Below are 21,183 nucleotides of genomic sequence, written 5' to 3'. Positions count from 1 at the left end.
CCTCTCAACAAAATTGCATCTATCTATCTTCTATCCTACATACTTAAATAAAACATGCATACAAGGATACACACAGAATATATGGCCTTGTATCTAATGACACTCCCTTCTCCAAAAACTCAAAATACAAACACATAGTGGCCAAGATGATTAATATACAAACACACAGAGCTGAAATCATATATAAATATCATAATTATATTGTAAAAGATATATAGAGTAAAAAGCAAGATGTTCTAGCAATATCCAGTGGCCAACTCACCCCAAAATGCACTAAGCTGTACTTATCAACATTTAAAAAAAAAAAAAAAAACAGAAGGGAAGAGTAAGGAATATACCGTTAAATAGGGTAGTTTTTTCTCTTGTGTCCTTATATTGCCGAAGACATTGAAAAGGACGAAAGATATAAGGCAAAACAAGAACTATGGGAATTGCAATAGCATGGCTGCCACAAACAGAATCCGCTTCAAACCATGCAATGAACAAAAAACCTCAAGAACAAAAAAATAAAATAAAATAATAGAACCTGGCGATGAACCATATGACAAACTGAACGCTCCAAATCTGAGAACACCTACATATTGAGAGCATATAAGAAAAATTTATGAAAAGCAATCACCAAAATCTACATTACCAACAAATATTTCTAGACCAATGAACATCTTAATGAAGCTGTAACACCAAAAATGTTTATCCTCCTCTAGGATGGTAGGAAGGAAGAGACTTTTCCTCTTTTTATGGGGTTAATACATGAATCTGTGGCAGACTACAAACACATATGAAGCAAACTTGAAGCTGCAGCGGCGGCGGAGGAGTGAAGCTGCAGCGGCGGCGCGGAGACGACGTCGGCGGAGATGGACTGTGCGTCGGGGACGACGGCGACGGGTTGCAGCGGCGTCGGCAGTGGTGGTCTCAGATCGGGGAAGAGGAGATGGAGGAGAGGGGAGCAGATCGAAGAGATTGGAGGAGATGGAGTACCGCGTACGTCGTCTGAGCTGAGGAGATTAAATTTATTTTATAAAGTTTATAACGTCGACGGTAGCCGACGTTATAAAGAAAAAAAAATAATAATAATAATTAAAAGTATACAACGTCGGCTAGAAAGACAGCCGACGTTGTATTAGATTTTTTTTTTTTTTTTTATAACGTCGGCTAAAGGGATTTAGCCGACGTTATATATAAATAATTTAGAAAAAAATAATAATAAACGATCTACAACGTCAGCTATTAGTATAGCCGACGTCGTAGCTTACGTATTTCTTTTATATTTTTATGTTTACTTTATAACGTCGGTTATTACTAAATAGCCGACGTTATAAACTATTAAATGTTTTTAACGTCGGCTATTTATATAGCCGACGTTAAAGACCCGACGTTGTATGTGAATTCTGTAGTAGTGTGATTCTAGCTTCGGGGACGAAGCTTCTTTTAAGGTGGGTGGATTGTGACACCTTTTTATTTTAAACCACATTATTTAATAAAATATTGTCAGGAGTAAATATTATTTTTCGATCCTAAATATTTTATCCCGAATACTCTCGGAATAAATTATATTACTTCAGAATTCAAATAAGCTAATTTATAGCCAATGATTTTGTTATCCACAATCTATCTGACACGAGCCTGCCAAAATAATTTTTATAACTATTGAAGTCTTGAACCCAAATAATTTTATATTCCTAAGTCCAACAATTTTTCACGAGTCCAAATCTTTAACTCATATGTTGTACTCTAAATTTGATAATTACAATTTTGCCCCTCAAAGCCCTAGCTATAAATAGCCCTAATCCTCTTCTTCCATGATTTGGTTTTTATTCATTTTCTCGTAGCTCTCTTCTCTCTCACGTCTCTCTATTGTCAATCTTCATCAAGCTTCTTCATCTCTTTCATCCTCCTCAAGAGCTTCTCCTTCCTAAACCCTAGCTCCAAATGGTAAGATTTCTCCTCCCTTTCTCTTCTACCATTCCTTTATTGGTTGTTCTTAGAAATAGGTAGCTAACAATGTATTCTTGTGGGTTTTGTTGGTTGGTTGGTGAGGTTATGGTCTGAGATGGAAGGAATGGCAGTAAAATAGGTTGGTAGTGAAGTTTACGGATGGATTTTTGGAGTCTTAGCAATGGAGGTAAGTGTTTATGTCTCCCATAACTATTTTTGCCCTATACTATAAATTAAACATGTGTTTTGGGTTGTATATTGAAGTTTTGAGCTATGTTTTTGGACTGGAAATGTTGTGTTTTTGGACTGGAAATGTTGTTGTGTATTCTGGTATGAAAATGTTTTTGGGTGTGATCTATGTTTCTGGACTGGAATTCTTAACTTATATAATCTGGACTGGAATTGTCAACATGTGTAGAGACGGTGGAATGGTTTGTAGTTGTTTTGCAAGTGGGATGGTTACTTGTTCGACTCTACATACTAGCATCATGTGTGTTTTGTTATATATATATATTATGCTTGCAAAATTTATTATTTATTTAAAATAGGATTTGAACTCTTGACCTCATACTTAATAATTTATGTTCTTTACCATTAAGCTATTTCAACCCCTTTGATACCATTTTGATTTAATAGACTATTCTATGATTTCTAAATAGTTATGTAATAAGAAAATATTATTTTGGGAAGGGTTACGTTGCATTTTCTTAGTTTGATAAACTTATGTATTGAGAGATATCAATATAAATTATTGCAAGTCATTATGTTTGTTCAGAACTACTTTGCCCTATCAATTGTGCCATCTACTTGATTTTGTGCCCCTCAATTATTACAAAAATTCCCTTGGTTTCTAAAATGTGATAGATAGCCAAATGTCTATATTTTTATGTTGACTCATGATTTACAAACTTATATATATATATATATATATATATATATATATATATATATATGTATGTATGTGTGTGTGTGTGTGTGTGTGTGTGTTTATCTGGAATGGTACAAAAATTATGAGTATGAAACTAAACTTATTTTTGGAGGATAAAATTCTATTTTGGAAAATATATATGTATCATATTTGGAGGACAAATATTATTTGAATGATACTCTATTTTGAAAAAGTATGGATATTGATGGGTTATATACCCTATCTATTTTGAAAACTATGATTTGAATAGCCTACGGGCAAATGAGAATATTTATGAAAATTTTTCTTGGAGAACTATTAGTATAATTGGAGGATATTGTATTTATTTTTGGAGGATATGTGGATATGATGGATGGTTGTGGATTGGTGGACTTTGGTCTTATGTGGGCTTTGGCACTACTTTGATGAGTTTGTATCCGGTAGAAAACATCCTGGATACCTATTATGTGTGGAGTAGCCTAGTAGAAAACATCCTGCGCCTACTTGGACTAGTTACTACTCTTTTGGATGCGGGAAGGCCATTAGAGGGTGTGCACACTAAAGGTTTTAGTCCTTTATCCCACAAAAGGGACAAACTTGTGGAGTGACCGGTAGAGTGGATTAGCGTGTCACTAGGGCTTAGTTGATCTCGTGAGTGATGGTTATGATATTCGGATATGTATATGTGATACTTGGAAAAATGATTTGAGAAATATAATTTGAATTCCTCCCTACCTATGATTAGTTTTATATATATATATATATATATATATATATATATATATATATATATATATATATATATATATATATATATATATATATGTTTATGAGAGGCTTATGTGCAAATCTATACTAAAAATGATTATTTGAGAATATCTATGTCTTGAGATGAGCACTTGATGAGTAAACTATATGCTGCTATGAGTTCCTCCATATCTATATTATGTATACCTTGGAAATGCTTATGACAGATGATGGTTTATACAAATGATTATTGTATTGTAAAGTATTATGTGAGAAAGCTTACTTCGAGTCCTCTATACTTATTTTTATTTTGAAAAAGAGAAAGAATGACTATGTATTAGTTATACCATTTTGGGAAGTGCTATGTATTATTATTTCGAATCTCTATTAAATTGTATGAAATGTAGTGTTTTTCTGACTAGAGAGTGTATGGCGTTGGTGCCTAACCTACTTTCGAGAAAATTATTTTGAGAAAGGATATAATACTTATTTTTGGGTGCGAGTCAAGAATATTTTTATTGTAGTTATGTACCTATATATTCACTTGACTAAATGTTTTCTAAATTGTGATATATTCAAATCTCAAAATTTATTTACAAAGTATAATTATTTTCGAATTATAAATGTATTTATTTTACAGGGCGGAGTAGAGCTTACTTAGCATTTTATGTTAATTCTGTTCGTTGAGCTTTTCTTAAACCTTTTATTTTCAGGATTTGGAGTTGGGGCTAGTTTGAGAGCGTGGCGTAGAGCTCGTAGTCTTTGGATTTAATTTGGTATAGATTAATTAGTCGTAAAACATGAATACTTGAATTTTAGTTATCCTGTGTTTTGGAAAGTAGAATGTTGTATTGTTGATCAGAACCTTTGTAGCCTGTGCGTTTGGGCTTAGTTGGTTGCCTAAGCGTGGCGTAGCACCCCAATGGTTTAGATTTTAAATTTGCTTCCGCATATTAAATCTTTTTAGTAGAGAACATCTTCTAATTTGGCTTTTAAAATGGGGGGTGTTACACTCATGGTTATGAGTGTTATTGTGAACAATGTGTGTGTTGATTAGGGATTATTCTTGTTTGAGAAGTTGTGTGATCAACTTGTGAAAGCCAAACCGTTGGTGGAGGGATGGTTCCAATAGGAGGTTGGTTATGGATTTGCAATTGGGGAGATTCTAAGAACCAAAAACGTACCCCTATCCAAAGCCAAACTTGTCCTAAACCACAATTACCTTTTTTGACCCAGTACATTCGAACCCAAAGCCGCCACCGTACCAAAACCCTCTCGAAAAAGGAAAGCCCTCAACCCTCCAAACCCTTCCTTAGCTCTTAAACCCATTATTCGCAAGGCGAGTAATGAGGGATCTAACACCCCCGCCTTGAGATCAAATGTAGATGCTTCAAGCCATCCTATACCATACATACATGCATCCATCATCAATTCCCTAAACCCAAACAATCCACCCTTGCCGGTTGATAGAGTGGAGGTTGGTAGTGTGGATGATGTACCAACTATTGGGGCGAATAGTGTGTTGCTTGAGGAGTTTGAGCGTGCAAGAGCATGGAGATCTTGGAGATTCTCTGATCACAATAAATTGGCTGAAACCATTGGGCCGAATACCTTGGAAAGAGAGGAGCTTGCTCTAAGTTGGCTAGGAACTCATGACCTTACGCAGGCCACAAGATTGTCTGTGATTAATACTTGTTTTGTGACCAAGGTTGCGCAGAAGAGAAGGACAAAATTAGTTAGTTTTGGAGGGGTTTGAGAACATGTGGAGTTATAACCAAGTCCGGTCTTGTCTCCTGATGGCTTTTGCATGCTTACCATTTTATCTATTATTTTAGATGAATTTGTAAACATAGCAATGGTAGCTCTAAGATTTTGTTCTCTAGCCTCTCTAGCTTTACACTCTTCTTGAAGGTTAATATTTTCACTCTTCAAGTTACTCACTTCAAGTAAAGCATTTTGCAATTTTTTATTCATCTCTTATTTTTCAAGAATTAGAATATTATTGCGCTCCATGAGTTGAGAATGAGTGGCCAAGATCTCTTGTCAATCTCGCATTACATTGCCAAAAGATTCACAAGAAAAGAAAGTACTAACTAAAGTAAAAGAATTAGATGTTAACTTTTCTTCCTCTGCTCCATGGGCCATAAGACAATCTTCACAAGAACTCAACTCCATTGATTTGCATACTAGCGCCGTATCATTATCCGTACTTGAGCTTTCATCGCTTGATGACGATTCGTCGGATTCATCATTTTCATTGGGCTCATTGCTTATGAGAGCCTTTCTTTTGTCGCATTTGAATCTCCGATTTTTTGCTTTTGAACTTATTTGATGTAGATTCAACATTTTTGCCGGGATTTTTGCTAACGATCGGATACGGACAATTTATTTTAAAATGTCCTGGTTTGCGGCAGTTGTAGCATAGATCGTTCATTTCTCCATCTTTTTCTTCATTTGGCTTCCATATGCCATTTTGGTTTCCACGAGGGAAATTTTGATTTCTTCGTGATGAATATTTGTTGTCTCTTTTTCACATAAACCTTTTGAACTTTCTAACAAAAAGAGCAAACTGTTCATTAGTCATAAAATCAATATTATCTACAAACTTGGAGATTGGCGGTTGTTCGGCTATTAGAGCTGGATTTCGAACTTCATAATCTTCATCATTTTTGGCCTTCATTTCGAACTCTTATGCTTTGAGATCACTAAATAACTTATCGGTTGATAGTGTTCGTAAATCTCTATGATCTCGCATGGCAACATGCTTCCATATGTGTGTGTGTGTGACCTTAAGTGTTAAAATTGAACGCACATTAACTACACAAACCATGCACATGCATTAAGAAGACAAACAACCACGCACCTTAAGATTTAAAATGACGCACCTTAAGTATTCTAATTGACGCACATTAAGTATTAAAATGACGCACCGTAAATACACAAACCACGCACATTTAGCACACAAACCACACACCTTAAGCACATCAACACGTACATTAAGTTTGAACAACTGAATAACTGGTGCACCTTAAGCACATAAACCACGCAACTTAAGAAAGAAAAGCATGCAAGTTTGACCAAAACGGAAAAATACTAAATTGCCACCGCGTTTTCTTTTAAGTTTTCTTCAAGGGCTGTTAATTTTTTATATTAAATCAAGGGCTGAGTTTAAACCCATCTTTTATCGTATTTGATATCTCTCTCTCTCTCTCTCTCTCTCTATATATATATATATATATATATATATATATATATATATATATATATATATATATATATATATTATACTTGTGTTCAAATAAGGACAAGTATATTATAGAGGACTGTGAGAACATATGTACAGTCCTCTTGAACTGTAAGTATTCTTTATCTATTTCATTTATATATTCATAAAGTTGAGTCAAAATAAAACTACAAACTATCATTATTTTGCTCTATTTTGGTTGTGGTTCCACATGTACATGCTACAGGTTGAAATGTTGGCACCATCTTCTCAATGTGGCGATTCAATATGGGTGTATAAGCCATTTCGTGTACTTGAAATGGGAGCTTGTCCAAAGACAACTCATACAAAGGATGCCAATTGGACTTGGTATGTCAAATAGAGAATTTCCCTGACTGCTCTTTTGCCACATTTTTATATGCTTAGGTAGTGTGTATGTGCAATACCTTGGTGACTAGTGTCCCATATCACTAATCGTGCAATCCAGGTAAAGCCACACACACCACACCTCAACAGGAATCAATCAACGGATCACAACGAAGGTATGAAACACACTCAATCAAGGAATGTGTCACAACCCAACAACAACGATGAATAACACAAGTTATCATCAACCAATCGGAAGTTACAAACAACACACATGCTAGCATTTAGACACCAAACTAGCATGCTTATCAAATGGATAAACCAAAGGTAGTTCCGAAGAACACACAAGAAACATCACGGTTCAACGAATCACAATGTTGAACACTTAGCACGATTCAAGACACCAAAGACCTACATGGATACCTACCATATAGTTCTAGACATACGAAATATCAACAAGACACTCAAATAGTTCCACAAAAGAACATCGGGAAGTCAAAAGACCAAATACCGAGTCAAAAGAATCAAGGGAAACAAATCCCCCATTCATCTCATCATGTTCCCCGCGGGTGGACCCACGGGTAGCGCCCCACCCATGGTTCCGCTCGCGGGAACATATTCCGACAAGGCCCGTACCCGCGGGTGGGGCGACGGGTGGTGCCCTGCCCACCGTTCTGCCCGCGGGTACAATCCTGTACCACAACAACACACTTTGCGGATTTTTGTCTCCAAACACAAATTCAAGTCCAAAACATGCCAAATCTCACCCAATACAACAAAATGACTTGAATCAAAGAAAATGCCAAGCAATGGCACACAAGAACCCTAAACACAAGCTCTAGATATGCATTTTCAATGGACAAATGCATAAACACTCACATTTCATAGCAAAACACAAGTAGAATCCAAGAAATCACATATAGGTAAGCAAAATAGGTTTTGTAGAGCATGGGTTACCTCTTGTAGACTAAAAGACTTCACTTTACACCTCAACAAGCTCCCCACAAGGCTCACTTTCCAAACCCACTTCAAGAACAAACCAAAAGATCATAAAGATCCTACTTTTAAGAAAAAGACATCTAAGATGGAACCAAAAAACACAAGATGGACTTAGATCTTACCCTCCTAGATGCCCAAATAGGTGAAAGGTTGAATCTTAGGAGCAAATCTTGAAGTGTTGACAAGGTCTCAACTTAGCTTGAAGGAAAAGCTACTCACCTTTCTAGAGAGAAGGTAGAGCTAATGTTTAAGAAAGTGTAAGGGGTGAAATGAAGATGTCTTCTAGGTTAGGTTACAATACTAACACTTGGTGAAAGGTCAAGAATACCCTTACTAACTTTAGAAAGTGTAAGGAACAAGGGAACTCCCTTCAAAGCTCAAGGTACAACTTGACTTTGGAGTTGACTAGTGAAATACTAGTCCCCATCTATTAAATTTCAGGATTTTAGAAATTAATTCCTCAATTGAAATAGGATTAATTACTCAATTAATCCATGAATTGAATTTGGATTTTTGGGGTGTCACACGTACGAACCTTGGGGAGCCTAGGTTGTGCCAATGACCCATAGAACCTAGGTTTATGAGATGATAGGAATAAAATTGGTTAAGAATTTAAAATGTTGAAAACCACGGTGAGGATGTGTGACCTTGCATTTTGTTGCATAGTTATTTGATAATGGCGCATTATTTTGATATATTTGTTATTTGATAAAATGTTTTGGATCTTGGTGATTTTGTTTGGCTACATCTATGCTTATAGATTGGTAAGGACTTGCCTGAGCTTGCATGAAAGTTACGGGGACGTAATTATATTTCTTAGGAGGGGTGAGTGTAACACTTTGTCTTTATTGCGGTGTATTCAACTTAAATTTGGGTCTTTTGTTGTTGGTTGTTTTCCCTATCTATGCTTGCATCCATTTGTCAATCTTGGTTTGGTTGTGCTTCGAAGACAAAGCCTTCTTTAAGCGGGGTAAAATGTAATACTCCATCTTTGTGGTGTATCATCTTTTCTTTGTTGTGTTGTTAAATTCGAGATCGAGTTTCTTTGTGACGTTGAGTTCATTATAACCTGTGGTCATGATTCGGGGACGAATCATCTTTTAAGGGGGATAGAGTGTGACACCCCGGTTATTTTTGATGATATTATATTGATATTACTATCCTTCAAAGTTATTATTATATTATTTTATTTGACCCAAAAATCTTTTGGGAATAGTTTACTATTGTTATTTTATAGCCGTCCTTTATTTCTAATTTCTAAGCAATATATAATAATTAATTCCTAATTTCATAAACTTATCTATAAATACATTACGTATATATTATATACTGCTATGAACCTAAATTATAATATTATTATATACATATCTCTAAGGGGCACAAGCCCACTTAAGTTAGTATGCATATTGTTATTACTATGTTAGGTATATATATATTCACTACACGCACACGTCCGGGGGAAAAAGAAAAACAATAAAAGAAAACCTAATTCCTTCTTAGCCGACTCCAAAAACCTTTCCCCTCTTCGTCAGCCTACTCTATTCTCTTTTTTTTTTTCTCAATCGGCCTCACCAGCGAAAAAAAAACACCGTCAATCATCATAGTCAATTCACATATCTTCTTATCAATTTGAAGGAGAGTTTACAGTCGAGCGACTATAGGATTTGATTCAAGGGTTGTTGTGTTAATTTCGGAATTTAGGTAAGATTTATATCCATTCAAAATCATTTCACACCAAATCAAAATCGACTTTTCCTAAGTGTTTGTTTGAAAACCTTTTCCTTAAAAATCTATTTTGATTAATTGCTATGTGATTAATTATTTTCGTGAAAATTGTGTTCATTGTGTAAATTCTTTGAATATATATATATATATATATATGTATGTATGTATGTATGTATGTATGTATGTATGTATGTATGTATGTATGTATGTATGTTGAATGATCGAAATTGTAATTTTGTACGCAATTAGACCATGCATTCTATGTTGTATGTTTTTATATATATTCCTACGTGCACATATGTTTGGTAGTGTGTATGTGTAATTTGGATACAGTATGCCTATAATTGCATGTGTATACATAATATGTATAAATTGTGTACTGGATATGTATTTAATATCTAATAATTATGTTAATTAGATTTGTTTAAGTTTGGACAAAGTGTATTCTACGTTTACATATGTGTATGTGTGTGTGACTAGTACACTACGTATAGAGTACGGTAATTAAGCGTGAAGTATTGGTACATTGCATTTGGTTTAGTATTAATGGGATGATAAATGGTGTAATCGGTGTACTGTGATACATATATTTATATATATTTGATTATGGTGGAGAGTACGAATTATTTCGTATAAAACTTATGTTTAATTCAGTTTGGTCATGGAGGATTTATACTTGGATTTTTCTCGTGAGGTTGGTCTCTCACATTTGATTATGGATACCAGTGTGGGGTTGGTCTCTCACATTTGGTTCTGGATTAATTTTTATATACCTTGTGGGGTTGGTCTCTCACAATCGAGTTCGTTCTACCCATTGGGGTTGGTCACTCAATGGGGGTATGCATACTTAAGGGATTGATCTCGTGCCAATTGGGTTGGTCTCTGGTTGGTTGGTTTTGGTCACTTGGGCCGAAGTAATGGCTCTTGCCTTGTATTTTTCCTCCTCATTGACTTGGTGGTAAATAAAGGATTAAATCCTAATATTGAGAAAAGTGGTCAAACGTGGAAGTTATGGTATTTTATGTTAAATTAATTTATGTTATGGTACATTCTGAAATGCTATGTGAAATTGTAAATTAGATTTATTATGTGGTTGAATTGGTAATTGGTAATTAAATGTGAAGAGGTGGTATGAGGGAATGTTGCAAGTATAATATGAATAAGGGGTTAATGTGGAATTATGTGCTCCAAGGTGTTATATGCTATGTGTAAAATCTTTTACAGGGTGGAGTGAGTCTTACCAGCTGTTGTATGCTGAATTTGTTCCCCCTTTAGTTATTTTGCAGGTAATGTGGCACGAGTATCTGGAGCATGAGAGCGATTCATCTTTTAGAACTTTGAAGTTTTATATTATTTTAGAAAAATCTAGAAGTGAATTCTTAGACAATTGTATTTAATGCGTTGTAATAGAACAAATTATGGGTTGTTTTTAGTAGTGTTGTTTTTAGCCTGTGCGTTTGGATATAGGTTGTTATCTAAACGTGGCGGTAGCATCCCTTTTTCCTTTTGTTTTGTTTAGCTTCCGCAACTAAAAATGGTTTTTAATAAAATAAATTCATTTTTATAAGTTATTTTGGTTAATGGAAAATGGGGGTGTTACAAATTGGTATCAGAGCCGTACGAACCTTGGGGAGCCTAGGTTGTGCCAATGACCCATAGAACCTAGGTTTATGAGACGATAGGAATAAAATTTGTTAGGAATTTAAAATGTTGAAAACCACGGTGGGGATGTGAGACCTTGCATTTTGTTGCATAGTTATTTGATAATGGTGCATTATTTTGATATATTTGTTATTTGATAAAATGTTTTCGATCTTGGTGATTTTGTTTGGCTACATCTATGCTTATAGATTGGTAAAGACTTGCATGAAAGTTATGGGGACGTAATTATATTTCTTAGGAGGGGTGAGTGTAACACCTTGTCTTTATTGCGGTGTATTCAACTTAAATTTGGGTCTTTTTGTTGTTGGTTGTTTTCCCTATCTATGCTTGCATCCATTTGTCAATCTTGGTTTGGTTGTGCTTCGAGGACGAAGCCTTCTTCAAGCGGGGTAAAATGGAATACTCCATCTTTGTGGTGTATCATCTTTTCTTTGTTGTGTTGTTAAATTCGAGATCGAGTTTCTTTGTGAGGTTGAGTTCATTATAACCTTGTGGTCATGATTCGGGGACGAATCATCTTTTAAGGGGGATAGAGTGTGACACCCCGATTATTTTTGATAATATTTTATTGATAGTGCTATCCTTCAAAGTTATTATTATATTATGTTATTTGACCCAAAAATCTTTTCGGAATAGTTTACTATTATTATTTTATAGCCCTACTTTATTTCTAATTTCTAAGATATATATAATAATTAATTCCTAATTTAATAAACTTATCTATATATACAGTATGTATATATTATATACACTGCTATGAACCTAAATTATAATATTATTATATACATATCTCTAAGGGCAAAAGCCCATTTAAGTTAGTATGGATATTGTTATTACTATGTTAGGTATATATATTCACTACACGCACACGTCCGGGAGAAAAAGAAAACAATAAAAGAAAACCTAATTCCTTCTTAGCCAACTCCAAAAACCTGTCCCCTCTTCGTCAGCCTACTCTCTTCTCTTTTTTTCTCAATCGGCTTCACCAGCGAAAAAAAAAAACACCGTCAATCATCATAGTTAATTCACATATCTTCTTATCAATTTGAAGGAGAGTTTACAAAGGAGCGACTATAGGATTTGATTCATGGGTTTTTGTGTTGATTTCGAAATTTAGGTAAGATTTATGTCAATTCAAAATCCTTTTACCCCAAATCAAAGTCGACTTTTCCTAAGTGTTTCTGTGAAAACCTTTTCCTTAAAAATCTATTTTGGTTAATTGCTATGTGATTAATGATTTTCGTGAAAATTATGTTCATTCTGTAAATTCTTTGAATATATATATATATATATATATAAATATATATATATATATATATATATATATATATATATGTATGCATGTATGTATGTATGTTCAATGATCGAAATTGTAATTCTGTACGCAATTAGACCATGCATTCTATGTTGTATGTTTTTATATATATTCCTACGTGCACATATGTTAGGTAGTGTGTATGTGCAATACCTTGGTGACTAGTGTCCCATATCACTAATCGTGCAATCTAGGTAAAGCCACACACACCACACCTCAACAGGAATCAATCAACGGATCACAACGAAGGTATGAAACACACTCAATCAAGGAATGTGTCACAACCCAACAACAACGATGAATAACACAAGTTATCATCAACCAATCGGAAGTTACAAACAACACACATGCTAGCATTTAGACACCAAACTAGCATGCTTATCAAATGGATAAACCAAAGGTAGTTCCGAAGAACACACAAGAAACATCACGGTTCAACGAATCACAATGTTGAACACTTAGCACGATTCAAGACACCAAAGACCTACATGGATACCTACCATATAGTTCTAGACATACGAAATATCAAGAAGACACTCAAATAGTTCCACAAAAGAACATCGGGAAGTCAAAAGACCAAATACCGAGTCAAAAGAATCAAGGGAAACAAATCCCCCATTCATCTCATCATGTTCCCCGCGGGTGGACCCACGGGTAGCGCCCCACCCATGGTTCCGCTCGCGGGAACATATTCCGACAAGGCCCGTACCCGCAGGTGGGGCGACGGGTGGTGCCCTGCCACCGTTCTGCCCGCGGGTACAATCCTGTACCACAACAACACACTTTGCGGATTTTTGTCTCCAAACACAAATTCAAGTCCAAAACATGCCAAATCTCACCCAATACAACAAAATGACTTGAATCAAAGAAAATGCCAAGCAATGGCACACAAGAACCCTAAACACAAGCTCTAGATATGCATTTTCAATGGACAAATGCATAAACACTCACATTTCATAGCAAAACACAAGTAGAATCCAAGAAATCACATATAGGTAAGCAAAATAGGTTTTGTAGAGCATGGGTTACCTCTTGTAGACTAAAAGACTTCACTTTACACCTCAACAAGCTCCCCACAAGGCTCACTTTCCAAACCCACTTCAAGAACAAACCAAAAGATCATAAAGATCCTACTTTTAAGAAAAAGACATCTAAGATGGAACCAAAAAACACAAGATGGACTTAGATCTTACCCTCCTAGATGCCCAAATAGGTGAAAGGTTGAATCTTAGGAGCAAATCTTGAAGTGTTGACAAGGTCTCAACTTAGCTTGAAGGAAAAGCTACTCACCTTTCTAGAGAGAAGGTAGAGCTAATGTTTAAGAAAGTGTAAGGGGTGAAATGAAGATGTCTTCTAGGTTAGGTTACAATACTAACACTTGGTGAAAGGTCAAGAATACCCTTACTAACTTTAGAAAGTGTAAGGAACAAGGGAACTCCCTTCAAAGCTCAAGGTACAACTTGACTTTGGAGTTGACTAGTGAAATACTAGTCCCCATCTATTAAATTTCAGGATTTTAGAAATTAATTCCTCAATTGAAATAGGATTAATTACTCAATTAATCCATGAATTGAATTTGGATTTTTGGGGTGTCACACGTACGAACCTTGGGGAGCCTAGGTTGTGCCAATGACCCATAGAACCTAGGTTTATGAGATGATAGGAATAAAATTGGTTAAGAATTTAAAATGTTGAAAACCACGGTGAGGATGTGTGACCTTGCATTTTGTTGCATAGTTATTTGATAATGGCGCATTATTTTGATATATTTGTTATTTGATAAAATGTTTTGGATCTTGGTGATTTTGTTTGGCTACATCTATGCTTATAGATTGGTAAGGACTTGCCTGAGCTTGCATGAAAGTTACGGGGACGTAATTATATTTCTTAGGAGGGGTGAGTGTAACACTTTGTCTTTATTGCGGTGTATTCAACTTAAATTTGGGTCTTTTGTTGTTGGTTGTTTTCCCTATCTATGCTTGCATCCATTTGTCAATCTTGGTTTGGTTGTGCTTCGAAGACAAAGCCTTCTTTAAGCGGGGTAAAATGTAATACTCCATCTTTGTGGTGTATCATCTTTTCTTTGTTGTGTTGTTAAATTCGAGATCGAGTTTCTTTGTGACGTTGAGTTCATTATAACCTGTGGTCATGATTCGGGGACGAATCATCTTTTAAGGGGGATAGAGTGTGACACCCCGGTTATTTTTGATGATATTATATTGATATTACTATCCTTCAAAGTTATTATTATATTATTTTATTTGACCCAAAAATCTTTTGGGAATAGTTTACTATTGTTATTTTATAGCCGTCCTTTATTTCTAATTTCTAAGCAATATATAATAATTAATTCCTAATTTCATAAACTTATCTATAAATACATTACGTATATATTATATACTGCTATGAACCTAAATTATAATATTATTATATACATATCTCTAAGGGGCACAAGCCCACTTAAGTTAGTATGCATATTGTTATTACTATGTTAGGTATATATATATTCACTACACGCACACGTCCGGGGGAAAAAGAAAAACAATAAAAGAAAACCTAATTCCTTCTTAGCCGACTCCAAAAACCTTTCCCCTCTTCGTCAGCCTACTCTATTCTCTTTTTTTTTTTCTCAATCGGCCTCACCAGCGAAAAAAAAACACCGTCAATCATCATAGTCAATTCACATATCTTCTTATCAATTTGAAGGAGAGTTTACAGTCGAGCGACTATAGGATTTGATTCAAGGGTTGTTGTGTTAATTTCGGAATTTAGGTAAGATTTATATCCATTCAAAATCATTTCACACCAAATCAAAATCGACTTTTCCTAAGTGTTTGTTTGAAAACCTTTTCCTTAAAAATCTATTTTGATTAATTGCTATGTGATTAATTATTTTCGTGAAAATTGTGTTCATTGTGTAAATTCTTTGAATATATATATATATATATATATATGTATGTATGTATGTATGTATGTATGTATGTATGTATGTTGAATGATCGAAATTGTAATTTTGTACGCAATTAGACCATGCATTCTATGTTGTATGTTTTTATATATATTCCTACGTGCACATATGTTTGGTAGTGTGTATGCGTAATTTGGATACAGTATGCCTATAATTGCATGTGTATACATAATATGTATAAATTGTGTACTGGATATGTATTTAATATCTAATAATTATGTTAATTAGATTTGTTTAAGTTTGGACAAAGTGTATTCTACGTTTACATATGTGTATGTGTGTGTGACTAGTACACTACGTATAGAGTACGGTAATTAAGCGTGAAGTATTGGTACATTGCATTTGGTTTAGTATTAATGGGATGATAAATGGTGTAATCGGTGTACTGTGATACATATATTTATATATATTTGATTATGGTGGAGAGTACGAATTATTTCGTATAAAACTTATGTTTAATTCAGTTTGGTCATGGAGGATTTATACTTGGATTTTTCTCGTGAGGTTGGTCTCTCACATTTGATTATGGATACCAGTGTGGGGTTGGTCTCTCACATTTGGTTCTGGATTAATTTTTATATACCTTGTGGGGTTGGTCTCTCACAATCGAGTTCGTTCTACCCATTGGGGTTGGTCTCTCAATGGGGGTATGCATACTTAAGGGATTGATCTCGTGCCAACTGGGTTGGTCTCTGGTTGGTTGGTTTTGGTCACTTGGGCCGAAGTAATGGCTCTTGCCTTGTATTTTTCCTCCTCATTGACTTGGTGGTAAATAAAGGATTAAATCCTAATATTGAGAAAAGTGGTCAAACGTGGAAGTTATGGTATTTTATGTTAAATTAATTTATGTTATGGTACATTCTGAAATGCTATGTGAAATTGTAAATTAGATTTATTATGTGGTTGAATTGGTAATTGGTAATTAAATGTGAAGAGGTGGTATGAGGGAATGTTGCAAGTATAATATGAATAAGGGGTTAATGTGGAATTATGTGCTCCAAGGTGTTATATGCTATGTGTAAAATCTTTTACAGGGTGGAGTGAGTCTTACCAGCTGTTGTATGCTGAATTTGTTCCCCCTTTAGTTATTTTGCAGGTAATGTGGCACGAGTATCTGGAGCATGAGAGCGATTCATCTTTTAGAACTTTGAAGTTTTATATTATTTTAGAAAAATCTAGAAGTGAATTCTTAGACAATTGTATTTAATGCGTTGTAATAGAACAAATTATGGGTTGTTTTTAGTAGTGTTGTTTTTAGCCTGTGCGTTTGGATATAGGTTGTTATCTAAACGTGGCGGTAGCATCCCTTTTTCCTTTTGTTTTGTTTAGCTTCCGCAACTAAAAATGGGTTTTAATAAAATAAATTCATTTTTATAAGTTATTTTGGTTAATGGAAAATGGGGGTGTTACAGGAGAACAACTCTGGATACCGCTCCCGCATGGTTGACTCCAGCTCCCAAGTAGCTTCCTCAAACCCGTGATCCGTCCACCAAACCTTCACTAACTTTACGGACTTCCTACGTGTGTCCCGAGTCTTGAAATTCAGAATTCTGAGCGGCCTTTCCTCATAGGTCAAGTCCTCATCTAACGGTATTACTTCCGGTGGTAAGACATGAGCTGGGTCGTGAACATATCTCTTGAGCTGTGATACGTGAAACACGTTGTGCACTCTCTCCAATTCCATGGGCAACGCCAAACGGTAGGCTAAACTTCCAATCCTCTCAAGGATTTCATAAGGACCAATAAACCTAGGGCTCAACTTCCATTTTCTTCCAAACCGCATTACTCCCCGGGTGGGAGATACTCTCAACCAAACTTTATCCCCAACCGAGAATTCCACTTACCCTCTAGCCAAATCGACGTCTAAAATTGCAACGGAGTAATGCCGGATATTTCCGTCGCTAAGCCAACAAAATATTCGTAGCTAGATTCAGACCATGACGATTTGGTGATGGATTTTACAACGGACTAGCGATGTATTCGTCCATCGCTAAGTATAGTGTCGGACCAGTCCGTCGCTAAGATGTAGCGACGGATATATGTCGTCGCTAGGTTGTTTTTATTATTTGAATTTTAAGCCATTTAGCTACGGTTTAGGGTCGACAATATCCGTCGCTAAATTTAATGACGGATTTGTTCCGTCACTATTTTGTTACCATTTGATATTTTATATTAAATTCTTAGCTACGGATTTACTATAATATTTTTCCGTTGCTATATTATAAAAATTTTAAATAAAATATAGCTACTAATTTATATCGCATACCATATCTGCATTAAACTTATAATATACTACATCAATAATCAATAATATAATTATAATTTCCAAAAAAAATAATATAATTATAAAATATATTATATTTAAACATTCATACTCCATAACAATAACAAAAGTAAAGCATTGTATAATGTTATATGGTTTGCAACAATACCAAACATATTAGTAAACATTGCCTAATCATCTCCTAAATTTTCATCATTTGAATTCGCAGAATGTTCAACTTGAGCAGTCGGAGGCGGTGGCATAGAAGTGGATAACATCCCATTGCGACGCAACTCATCCATCAAACTTGCAATCTGAGCCTGCATTTTATTTCTTTCAGCTTGTAGTTTAGCCTCCATCTCAGCTCGCACGATCTCCATCTGTTGATTGACCATCTCCTCCATTGCATCTTGATGACGTTGTGAAGAAGCAGATGAACCACAACTATTGTCCCTGATAAATGACGATGCCTTAGTCCCTAAGACATAAATACATTGTTTTTTTACCCCGCCAACAACATCCACATACAACTGTGGCATGTCTATACTTGCTGACTCATATGACCCTTCAGCTTCTTGCATTGCAGCTGCACGTCGTGCTTCTGTTTCGTCCTACAATTAAAAACATATACCAAAAAAAAGAATTATACAAAGGCCTATAAAAATTTTATCTATTTACCAATATAATATATGATTGTTACGTTATACTTACAGCGATTCTCTTTGACCTCTCATCAACGAACATACCATTCTTCTTTTTGTGTATTTGCGCGAAGCACTCGAAGAGATTAGGCTCCTTTTGGAGATTTTCTCGCTATTAAACAAGCACAATAAATAAAATGATACTTAACTTGTAAAATCTATACAAATAATAAATTTGTAAGTTAAATGTATTAACAGCTTGTGACAGTGCTCAATAGCTGATCTTGATCCCCCGGTATGTCGAGAACATCCCGTACCGGGTCCTTCTACCTCACTCATTCTATTTATGCGCTGTTGTTCAGATTTAGCTTTCACGTCTGGCCTATCCCAATATGCCTCCCAAATACGCCATATTTCTTCAGCTACACAAGTTGGCCTCCCAGTTGATGTCCGTTTTTTCTTAAATTTGGAGATCAAGTCTGCATAGCGTGAGCCTGCTTGTGATAAAAAAGGCTTCATGAACTTGTGTGTTAATGGACGCATCCCACTTGTAAAATTTGTGTAACATTACAAGTTCATCAAAGTTAAACAAAACACAATTAGAAATGTCCAAATCACAATTTAAGCAAATATCCAAAGCACAATTTAAGCTTCAATTTTTCTACATTTAGTTAGTACCAAACAAGCATGCCTTACTATTACCTACTGCATATTTCAGTTATACAAGAAATGCACCATTTTGCAGCTTAAGTTCACTAGAAAAGCACATATTCAATCAAAGTTTTCTCCATCCAACATTCAAATATTTAAATTCAAAATTTACCTTAAATTCCTCAAAATTTCAGTAACATTAGAAGTTCATCAAATTTAAACAAAGCACAATTAGAAATGTCCAAAGCACAATTTAAGCAGCCAACTTAACTATAAATATCAAAAGCACAATTTAAGCTGCAAATTTTCTACATTTAGTTAGTAACAAACAAGCATGCCTTACTATTACCTACTGCAAATTTCAATTACACAAGAAATGCACCATTCTGCAGCTTAAGTTCACTAGAAAAGCATATATTCAATCAAAGTTTTCTACATCCAACATTCAAATATTTAAAACTCAAAATTTACCTTAAATTCCTCAAAATTTCTGTAACATTACAAGTTCATCAAATTTAAATAAAGCACAATTAGAAATGTCCAAAGCACAATTAGAAATGTCCAAATCACAATTTAAGCAGCTAACTTAACTATAAATATCCAAAGCACAATTTAAGCTGCAATTTTTCTGCATTTAGTTAGTAACAAACAAGCCCGACTTACTAGTACCTACTGCAGATTTCAATTATACATGAAATGCACCATTATGCAACTTAAGTTCACCACACAAAAACACATATTAAATAAAAGTTTTCTACATCCAATATTCAAATATTTAAACTCAAAATTTACCTTAAATTCCTCAAAGTATGTCTCTTTGTACTCATTAGGCACACTCTTCCAATTATATCCATTCGGATGGATCATTTTCATGAATATCTTTGTCATTGTAGCTGAACATGGGTGAGAAGGCATCAACCTGTACATATATAAGAGATGAATAAAGATAAAAGTAATATACACATAAATGTTAACATAATATAACACATTTTTACCTGTCAGCCTCTACATGAATAGTAGGCAAATCACAGCCAGTAGATAATCCTGCAACTGATGAGGATGTGGGTGGAGTAGTAGAGTCTGATGGTGATGTAATCGGCAAATCAGGTGGTGAACCAACAGAAGCAGGTGACACAATAGGTGGAGATACTACAGTAGGAGGAGGTGCTACAATAGGTTACACAGGAGGTGGTACACCCCATCCACGTCCTCTAATGCGTCCAGCTCGACTACCACCTCGTGTCATCTAAAACAAAATATAATAAAATTAAATAACATATAAATATTACATGTTCGCATTCAAAAAAAATATTATATGTTCATTTACTATTTGAACTATGCACTAACTGTTAGTACCGTTATCACTATCTCCTATTACTGAATCTGTAGTTGAGTTATCATCTATTTCTTCTTCTAACTCAAGTTCATCTTCAATGTCACCATGTTCGCCATCAAATTCTATCACCCCACCATTTGCATCATCTAAATGCAATGGGTCCTCATCTATTTGCACGTGATCATGATTGTCAGTAGTTTCCTCTTGAAATGGTGCAGGTATTAGTGATGCTTCAGTGGATATAGATGATTCAGGAACTTCTACATTAGATCTCACTTTAATTTTGCAAACAGCCCACCAGTCAGGCTTGTCACGACGCAAACTTGGATATGTATAATAATAAACCTGACCGGCTTGCATTGCTAAAACGAATGGTTCATAGTGATTGAATCTACGCTTATGATTAACTTCAACAAGTTTATACTTGGAATGAACCTTCATGCCA

General features: G+C 35.0%; 1 protein-coding gene and 1 long non-coding RNA gene across 3 annotated transcripts; one reads left to right on the top strand and one right to left on the bottom strand.

Annotated features, from left to right (window-relative positions):
- The first annotated feature begins 2,362 nt into the window (after positions 1-2,362).
- LOC109166511 lies at positions 2,363-4,541 on the top strand. 2 transcript variants are annotated; one of them, XR_002051668.1, is made up of 3 exons: positions 2,363-2,376; positions 4,012-4,014; positions 4,452-4,541. It is a non-coding gene; the product is annotated as an uncharacterized LOC109166511 (long non-coding RNA). The 2 variants fall into 2 exon arrangements; XR_002051669.1 differs by lacking the exons at positions 2,363-2,376; positions 4,012-4,014 and adding an exon at positions 4,107-4,117.
- A 12,693-nt stretch (positions 4,542-17,234) lies between these two features.
- LOC109166494 lies at positions 17,235-17,630 on the bottom strand. The gene has a single exon (XM_019315444.1). The coding sequence runs from the start codon at positions 17,628-17,630 to the stop codon at positions 17,235-17,237; it is 396 nt and encodes a 131-aa protein (XP_019170989.1).
- Between the last annotated feature and the right edge of the window lie 3,553 nt (positions 17,631-21,183).

Source organism: Ipomoea nil, unplaced genomic scaffold (assembly GCF_001879475.1).
Source record: "Ipomoea nil cultivar Tokyo-kokei standard unplaced genomic scaffold, Asagao_1.1 scaffold3100, whole genome shotgun sequence".
In the NCBI taxonomy this organism is placed as follows: domain Eukaryota; kingdom Viridiplantae; phylum Streptophyta; class Magnoliopsida; order Solanales; family Convolvulaceae; genus Ipomoea; species Ipomoea nil.
Note: the sequence above shows the minus strand (reverse complement) of the source record. Positions and strands in the feature narration are given on the sequence as shown.

Coding starts and splice junctions, on each gene's coding strand:
- LOC109166494 (XM_019315444.1), bottom strand. CDS start 17,630: ATGCGGTTTGGAAGAAAATGGAAGTTGAGCCCTAGGTTTATTGGTCCT.